At 38.8% G+C, this 9,875-nt stretch overlaps 1 protein-coding gene across 1 annotated transcript; it reads left to right on the top strand.

The window, feature by feature from the left end:
• The first annotated feature begins 6,781 nt into the window (after positions 1-6,781).
• Positions 6,782-7,819, top strand: LOC107490156 (uncharacterized). Its single transcript, XM_016110932.1, has one exon. It carries the CDS (start codon positions 6,782-6,784, stop codon positions 7,817-7,819), a length of 1,038 nt encoding a protein of 345 aa, XP_015966418.1.
• The last annotated feature ends 2,056 nt before the right edge of the window (positions 7,820-9,875 follow it).

Genomic DNA, 9,875 nt, shown 5'->3' with positions numbered 1-9,875 from the left:
GATCTTCAAAAGGAAGAACTAGCCGCCATCACTAAGGTGGACCCGTTCTTTAATTTCTTTGTTATTTGTTTTACTGTTTTTCATTTCTCGTGCTTTATGTTTTGTCTATGTTTGTGTCTTTATTACATGATCATTAGTGTCTAGTGTCTAAGCCTTGAAGCTATGAATGTCCCATAAATCCTTCACCTGTCTTAAATAAAAAATGTTTCTATTTGCGAAAGAACAAGAAGTACATGAACTTCGAATTCCATCTTGAAATTAGTTTAATTATTTTGATGTGGTGGCAATACTTTTTGTTTTCTGAATGAATGCTTGAACAGTGCATATTTTTTATAGTGAAGTTTATGAATGTTAAAATTATTGGCTCTTGAAAGAATAATGAGAAAAAGAGAAATGTTATTGATAATCTAAAAAATCATAAAATTGATTCTTGAAGCAAGAAAAAGCAGTGAGGAGCACAAAGCTTGCGAAAAAAATGGCAAAAAAAGAAAGAAAAAGAAAAAGCAAGCAGAAAAAGCCAATAACCCTTTAAACTAAAAGGCAAGGGTAAAAAGGATCCAAGGCTTTGAGCATTAATGGATAGGAGGGCCCAAAAGAATAAAATCCGGACCTAAGCGGCTAAATCAAGCGATCCCTAACCTTGTGCTTGTGTCATGAAGGTCCAAGTGAAAAGCTTGAGACTGAGTGGTTAAAGTCGTGATCCAAAGCAAAAAGAATGTGCTTAAGAACTCTGGATACCTCTAACTGGGGACTCTAGCAAAGCTGAGTCACAATCTGAAAAGGTTCACCCAATTATGTGTCTGTGGCATTTATGTATCCGGTGGTAATACTGAAAAACAAGATGCTTAGGGTCACGGCCAAGACTCATAAGTAGCTGTGTTCAAGAATCAACATACTAAACTAGGAGAATCAATAACACTATCTGAATTCTGAGTTCCTATGGATGCTAATCATTCTGAACTTCAAAGGATAAAGTGAGATGCCAAAACTGTTCAGAAGCAAAAAGTTACTAGTCCCGCTCATCTAATTGGAACTAAGCTTCATTGACATTTTGGGATTTATTGCATATTCTCTTCTTTTTATCTTATTTTGTTTTCAGTTGCTTGGGGACAAGCAACAATTTAAGTTTTGTGTTGTGATGAGCGGATAATTTATACGCTTTTTGGTATTGTTTTTACATAGTTTTTAGTATGTTTTAGTTACTTTTTAGTATATTTTTATTAGTTTTTATGAAAAATTCACATTTCTGAACCTTACTATGAGTTTATGTGTTTTTCTGTGATTTCAGGTATTTTTGGCTGAAATTGAGGGACCTGAGCAAAAATCTGATTCAGAGGCTGAGAGAGGACTGCAGATGCTGTTGGATTCTGACCTCCCTGCACTCGAAGTAGATTTTCTAGAGCTACAAAAGCCCAATTGGCGCGCTCTCAATTGCGTTGAAAATTAGACATCTTGGGATTTCCAGCAATGTATAATAGTCCATACTTTGCCAGAGATATGATGGCCCAAACTGGCGTTAAACGCCAGCCAGAAACCATTTTCTAGCATAAAACGCCAAAACTGGCACCAAAACTGGAGTTAAACGCCCAAACTGGCACCAAAACTGGCGTTTAACTCCAAGAGTGGCCTATGCACGTAAAAGCTTCAAAGCTCAGCCCAAACACTCACCAAGTGGATCCCAGAAGTGGATTTCTGCACTATTTGCATGTAGTTACTCATTTTCTGTAAACCTAGGTTACTAATTTAGTATAAAAACTACTTTTAGACTTTTATTGAGGGACTTATGATATTTTTACATTTTATATTGTATCTTTGACAGCATGAGTCTCTAAACTCCATAGGTGGGGGTGAGGAGCTCTGTTGTGTTTCAATGGATTAATGCAATTACTATTGTTTTCCACCCAATTACGTTTGCTTCTATTCTAAGATTTTCACTTGTACTTCAATGTTAGGAATGTGATGATTCGTGACACTCATCATCATTCTAAAATCCATGAATGCATGCTTGACAACCACTTCCATTCTATTTGAGCTCAACATAATCATTGGGCAACAGCTTGAGTGCGTATCTCTTGGGCTTCTAATCCACGAGTTTGACTGCTTCTCCTGACAACAGAGCATTCGAATCCGTAAAATCATAACCTTCGTGGTATAGGCTAGAAATATTTGGCAGCAGTCCTGAGATTCGGAAAGTCTAAACCTTGTCTGTGGTATTCCGAGTAGGATCTGGGAGGGAATGACTGCGACGAGCTTCAAACTCGCAACTATTGGGCGCAGTGACAGTGCGCAAAAGGATCAATGTATCTTATTCCGACACAAGTGAGAATCGACAGATGATTAGCCCTGCGCTGAGAATTGTAGCCGGACTATTTTCACTGAGAGGACGGATGGTAGCCGTTGACAACAGTGATCCACCAACACATCGCGTGCCATAAAAGCAGCCATGCGTGTTTGCAAAAGTGTGATTGCAATTTTGTGCACCACTCCTCTTTGTGACATTCTCCAAAAACCTTCAATATCATTTCACTTAAAACTAATTCTTCTATCCAAACTCAACTCTTCTTTCAATAGACAAAAGAACAATCATTATTAGTTAAATCCATCGGTAAGGCCTCTAGACTTTTAGGGGAACGACAACCAATCTCATCTCAAAACCAAATCATTTAAACTCAAATATAATTCATTTTTTCTTAAATAAATCAAAATAAAATAAAATAATTCATCAATCCAAATTATCCAAAATAAAACTTCTCAAAACTCTTCTAAAAATTTTGACAGCACCTTGGTGCGAGAAATTAGAACTGCACAACTTAACTGGCAAGTGCACTGGGTCATTCAAGTAATACCTCAGGTGAGTGAGGGTCGATCCCACGAGGATTGTTGGACTGAGCAAGCAATAGTTATCCTGTTGGACTTAGTCAGGCAAACAGTAAAAGTTGTTTGTTGGTTTAAAAAGCATAAATAATAATAGGCAAATAAATAAGAAAAGCAATAAAAGGTTTGGTGTAAAACAATGATAAGAAAACAATTAATGTCTTGGAGATGTTTATCTTTCCAAATTAAAATGTCTTACCAACTCTTTTAACAATAAGTGATTCATTCCATGGCAAACCATAAGTTACTAAACCCTAATTTCTTAGTGATTTAATCTCCCCAAATCCTCAACAAATGCCACTCTCGTGGTCAACAATTCCGATTAGAGGATTAAGTTCAGAAAACTAGTTTAGCACCACAAAAACCCTAATTACCCAAAGCTAATAGGATTATATGTCACACTTCCCAATCAGTTCATGTAATTAGCGATTTCGGAGGAGTGTTTTCAAGCTGTAGCTCAGGTGAGATAGCTCTCTCGAGAATCACAAGAGCTCATGTAGAATAAGGGTCATACTCTCGTTCCACCCAGATTCATAAGATTAAGAACGAAAACAACACCTTAGAATTGAACCAAACATTAATTAAAATAGAAGAGTAACAGTTCTAATCCATAGAACTAAACAGAGCTCCTAACCTTAACCAGGAGGTTTAGTTGCTCATAACTTACAGAGAAAATAGGGTTCTGAAAAGTTGCGGAAAGAAGAAGATCCTAAACCTAATTGATCTTTTCCTTTAAATACTATCCTAATAATAAATACTCAACCTAAAAGATATTATTCGTAAATAAAGATTACAAAAAAGATAAAATAAAATAAAACTAATAAGTGCTAAATTCACTTGGAGGCCCAATTGAGTGTGATTCAGACTGCTGCTAGCATTGATGACAAGTCATCTTATGTTAGTTTTACTAGCATTTTCTCTTTGATTTTATTAGATTTTATGCACTTTCTTGCACACTAAGTAAGTGATTAGAGTGGAATTTCATGTTTATCTTGGCTCAATCAAACATGGTTGATTTTATACAAAATCATGAGATTTATGTACAATTTAGTTGATTAGTATGAATGATACAAAATCTTGTGATTTTGGTGAAACTTTGATTGCTTGTTTGGTTGATGGCAGGTAAAAAGATGAAAAAAAAACAGAGAAATGCAAGGTGCAGACAAACGCTGCGTTCATTTGATGAACGCTACGTTCACAAACGATGCGCACGTGTACAAGACACCTCCGCGTGGAAAAGCAACTTTGGAAATCTACGTGTACGTGCACATGGCTCGCACACATGGGTGAGGGATTAGCGTTCACAAGCCGCGAACGCGACGTTCACATCGAATGAACGCCTGCGGTACTTTCAGAGTTGGGATTTGAAATTGGTCACCTACGCGCACGCATGCATGACGCGCACGCGTCGATATGACAAAATTGGTAGTTGGTGCGAACGCGTGCATGACGTTGGAATGCAGAAGTGAAGTTTTACTATCCACGCGTATGTGCACAGGACGCGCACGCGTGAGGAGCATTCATGGCGCGAACGTAGCGTTCAATCAATGAACACTACAAAGGACGTGCACGCACGCATGGTACGTGTAAGCATGGTTGAAGCAGGAGATCACATCGACGCGCACGCATGCAGTATGCGCACGTGTCGATGGTGCAACATTGCAAGGGACGTGCACGCACATAGGACGCACATGTGTAGGTGAATGAACGCAGCGTTCATTTTGAGAATGCTACGTTCTCTTGAAGCAAGCTCCCAACCATACCAACTAAGGACCCATTCTGATCCGTTTCAACCAAGGCCAAAAAGCCCACTCCAAGTACTGGGATGACTAAATTGGAAAGTGTATAAATAGGAGAAGATTCAATTTCATTGGGGACTAACTTTTAGATTTTTAGCCTTTTAGCTCTCTAAGATCTCTTCCTTTACACCTTTTCTTTTAGTTTTAAATCTAAGTTTGGTTTTCTGGCTGTTCTTTATTTTTCTGCAACTTCTCTTTTCTATTTTGGTACTAGAGCAATGATGAACTAAACCCCAATTTTATTAGGTGAAGGAGCTCTATTGTAATTCCAATGAATCAATGAAATTCTTCTTCTTCTCAATTCATTTTTGTAGCAATTGGATATCTTCTGTTTTGAATGTGAATTATTCACTCCGGGAGGAGGTTTAATTCAGTGAATGTGGGTGTGAGCCTCAGAAGGGGAATCACCTTCATTAGAACTAAAGCTCTATCCATCACAATTCTCATTACCAACACTATTCGGGAGGAATTGAGGTTTTGAGAACTTGTGTGGCTTATGGATAATAGAATGTGCTCTAACTCTTCTCATGACAATTAGATCAAGAAATTGACAAGATTAATTGTGATTAGAAAGATTGGGTGACCAAGGAATTGGGATCCAATCAATTTCAATCCGCCATAGATCTACTCAAATGATTGAGAAAGGAGTTGAGACTAATTGATTTAGAAGGGATTACAGTACCTCCAATCCCTGATGAACCACTTCTTTGAATTTCTCATTTTAGAGTTCTCTAATTTACTGAAATTTACATTCTGTTACAACTCCCAGTACCCAAATCCTTTTATAATTCATGCAATTTAAGTTTCCTTGCTATTTAATATTTCAGCACTTTTAATTCCTACACTTTAAGATTCAGTCATTTACTCTTCCTGTACTTTAAGATTCCTTTCTCTTTAATTTCTTGCACTTTAAGTTTCAGTCAATTTAGCTTTCTGCCATTTACTTTCCTGTCAATTTACATTCTGAATTTTAGATTCCTTGCAATTTACTTTCTGACAATCCAATTCATCTATGTTAGCTTAACTAAATTCATCACCTAACTAAATTTGCTTAATCCAATCAATCCCCGTGGGATTGACCTCACTCTTGTGAGTTATTATTACTTGATTCGTTCCGGTACACTTGCCGGTTAGTTTGTGTGGAATCGTTTTTTCCCCCATCAAGTTTTTGGCGCCGTTGCCGGGGATTGATTTAGACTGACAATGATTAAGTAAGGTGATAATCTAGATTAAGCATTTTTTCTTTTATTTTTGATAAGCACACTAACTATTTGAGATTTTGTTTCTACTAATCTTAACTACACTCAAGCAATAGAGTGCTCTGTTTGTGTTTTATGTTGTTTTAGTTGCATGCCAGGAAGAAGAAGAGGTGATTCCACCTCTTTTGACTCTGAACCAGAGAGGGCATTCTTGAGATTAAGAAGAGAAGAAAGAGGGAATGGAGTTATTGGAGAAGAAGAATCAGAGGAAGAAGATCAAGAAATAGAGGGTAACATCCCTAATCCACCTGAGAATTTGGCTAACAACAATGGCCAACCTCAGAGAAGAGTTTTAGCCTGCTACACTATCCCTAACCCAAGAAACTGTGGCAGTAGCATCCTGACTCCTAATGTCCATGCCAATAATTTTGAACTCAAACCCCAACTTATCACTCTAGTTCAAAATAATTGTCAATATGGAGGAAGTGCTGCTGAGGACCCAAACCAACATCTCTCCGTGTTCTTGAGAATTCATGACACTGTCAAAACCAATGGAGTCCAGCCTGACATCTATAAGCTCTTATTATTCCCATTTTCACTGAGAGACAAAGCTACACACTGGTTAGAGACATTCCCAAAAGAGAGCATCACCAATTGGGATGATCTAGTCAGTAAATTCTTAGCCAAATTTTACCCTCTTCAAAGAGTCATTAAATTGAAAACTGATGTACAAACCTTCAGACAGCAAGAAGGAGAGTCACTATATGAGGCTTGGGAAAGGTACAAAGCCTAATTAGAAGATGCTCAGAAGGAATGTTTAGTGAATGGGTTGAGCTGTAAAATTTCTATGAAGGCTTGTCCTTAAGTTCAAGAAAAACTTTGGATTATTCTTCAGGAGGATCCTTACAAATGATGAAAACTACTCAAAAGGCACATGATCTCATAGATATGGTGGTCAACAATGAATACTTATACTCTTCTGAAAGGCAAGCAGCTCCAAAGAGAGGTGTATTTGAGCTTGAAAGAGTCGATACAATCTTGGCTCAAAACAAGATCATGCACCAACAACTTCAACAACAGATTGAAATGATGTCAAAGAGGATGGATGGGCTACAACTTGCAGCAGTAAGTACCATAAATCAACCACCAGTGGTGTGGGGACAACAAGAAGAGAGCTATGAGGAGCAGCAGCCTGAACAAGTGCAATACATGCACAATCAAGGAGCCGCACCAAATTTCCATAGAGACACCTACAACTCATCTTGGAGGAACCACCCCAATTTGAGGTGGGGAGAGAACCAAAACCAACAACTTTGGCAGAGAAACTCAAACCAAAATAACTCCAGAAACACAAACCATCAAACCCATCAAAACACTAACCAAAATCTATACAGAAAACCACAAAATAATCACCCTGCATCTAACTTCTATCCACCCAATAACCCATCAGCTAACCAAAATAACTTTCATTCACCTTCAACATCCCACACCCAATCACAACCACCCCAAGAATCTCAAAGAATCTCCAATTTGGAGATAATGATGGAGAAAATGATCAAGCACCAAGAACTAGCCAACAAGAACCATGAAGGTTCACTGAGAAATTTGGAGAGACAGATTGGTCAGTTATCCAAGCAAATAGTGGCTGAAAGACCAACCAATGCACTACCAAGTGATACCATTCCCAACCCCAAGGAAGAGTGTAAAGCAATTCAACTTAGGAGTGGAAAAGCAGTGGAAAATGACAAAGGTGCTGGCCAGAAGCAAGTAGATGAGGACAAGCATGATAAGGAGAGTTCTAAGAAGAAAGAAGATGAACCACAAGCTTCAAAGAAAGGGAAGCAAGTCATGGAAGAGGATACACAAGAAAAGAGAAAGGAGGCGAAGCCTTACATCCCTCCTCTGCCATATCCCCAGAGGCTACACAAAGAGCTCAAGGATCAATAATTTCCCAAGTTTCTAGAAGTTTTTAAGAAACTGGAGATCAATATCCCACTTGCTGAAGCATTGGAGCAAATGCCTCTATATGCAAAATTCCTCAAGGAGTTCATCAACAAAAAGAGAAGTTGGAATGAAAAGGAAACATTGATCTTGACCCAAGATTGCAATGTAGTGATTTAAAAAGGCCTGCCACCAAAACTTAAAGATCCTGGAAGCTTCATCATATCATGCACCATTGGCAATATGACCTTGGAAAAAGCTCTATGTGACTTAGGTGCCAGCATCAATTTGATGCCTCTCTCACTAATGAAAAAGCTTGCGATAGAGGAAGTCAAACCCACTAGAATGTCACTTCAAATGGGTGATAGATCACTCAAGATACCTAATGGAGTTGTAGAGAACTTGTTAGTGAAGGTTGGAGAATTCATTTTCCCTGCTGACTTTGTCATTCTAGACATGGAAGAAGAGGGACACAACTCAATTATCTTGGGGAGACCTTTCTTAGCCACAGCAAGAACAATTATTGATGTTGAGAAGGGTGAAATGATCCTCAGGGTGCATGATAAACAAATGATCATTAATGTTTTCAAAGCCGTGCAATACCCCCCTGAGAAAGAAAAGCATATGAGAGTGGAAATGATAGAAGATTTGGTGGAAGAAGTGTTTGAAACCAACGGTCAAGAAGAACAAGGAGAAGAAATAGAAGCAGCTCAAGATATCTTAGAGGAACAAGTGCCTGAAATTTCCTCTAAAGGTAAGACAGAGGAAAAGCCAAGACAAGAATTGAAGCCTCTTCCTTCATATGCATTCCTTGGTGGAGAGGAGAGCTTTCCAGTGATCATCAATTCTGCCTTGAGTGAAAAAGAAGAAGAAAAGCTCCTTATTGTATTAAAAGCTCACAAAGATGCACTGGGGTGGACCATTGATGACTTGAAAGGCATAAGCCCAGCCATATGCATGCACAAGATACTTATGGAGGAAAATTCTAGGCCAGTAGTACAACCATAAAGAAGGCTAAACCCCACAATGAAAGAAGTTGTTCAGAAAGAAGTAATGAAGTTATGGAATGCTAGAATCATCTATCCAATTTCTAACCGCTCATGGGTTAGCCTAGTGCAAGTAGTGCCAAAGAAATGTGGGATGACTGTCATTGTTAATGAGAAGAATGAGCTCATTCCCATAAGAACAGTGATAGGGTGGAGGATGTGCATCGATTACAAAAGGTTGAATGATGCCACAAGGAAGGATCACTTCCCTCTCCCCTTCATAGACCAAATTCTTGAGAGGTTGGCCAGCCATGCCTATTACTACTTCTTGGATGGATATTCTGGCTACAATCAAATAGTGGTTGACCCCATAGATCAAGAGAAGACCTCATTCACTTGCCACTTTAGAGTCTTTGCATATAGAAGAACGACATTCGGGTTATGTAATGCCCCTGCTACCTTTCAAAGATGCATGCTATCAGTCTTCTCCGACATGGTAGAAAAATTTATTGAAGTCTTTATAGATGAATTTTCCATTTTTGGTGATTCTTTCGATGCTTGGTTGCATCATCTTACCCTAGTTTTGGAAAGGTGCCAAGAAACTAATTTAGTTTTAAACTGGGTGTTCTGAGGGTTACCTGAAACTGTAGGTCAATCTCGGACGAGATCTATGGTGGTGGCCGGAGCTGTTACATCCAACTTGTTGGACTTGGTGGTGTTGTTGATTCTTCATCACTGGAGGGTGGTGGTACCTGCAAGAGACTCCGATGCTTAAGTTAGCACGTGCTTTAGGTAGGTTTTTTGTAGAATCAGAGTATGAGTTATACCTAGGTGCTCTAGTGTATTTATAATAGTGGTGAGTGACCTTTCTTTGAGATAAGTTAGTTATCTTATCTTATCTTTGAGTGAAGTCATCTTATCTTTAAGGGGAACCGGCTTTATCCTTTTAGGCCTTGGCTGCCTCTAGATTGGGCTGTGTTCCTTTGTTGGGCCTGCTTTGGGCTCCTATGATGACTTGGCCGAGCTCTTTGAGAAGAGGTCGGTGGCGATCTAACCAGAAGAGGTCGGTCGCTTAT

Source organism: Arachis duranensis, chromosome 1 (assembly GCF_000817695.3).
Source record: "Arachis duranensis cultivar V14167 chromosome 1, aradu.V14167.gnm2.J7QH, whole genome shotgun sequence".
NCBI classification, from domain to species: Eukaryota; Viridiplantae; Streptophyta; class Magnoliopsida; order Fabales; family Fabaceae; genus Arachis; species Arachis duranensis.
The sequence above is the reverse complement of the archived record's forward strand: the minus strand, read 5'-3'. Positions and strand labels throughout refer to the sequence as shown.

Coding starts and splice junctions, on each gene's coding strand:
- LOC107490156 (XM_016110932.1), top strand. CDS start 6,782: ATGATGAAAACTACTCAAAAGGCACATGATCTCATAGATATGGTGGTC.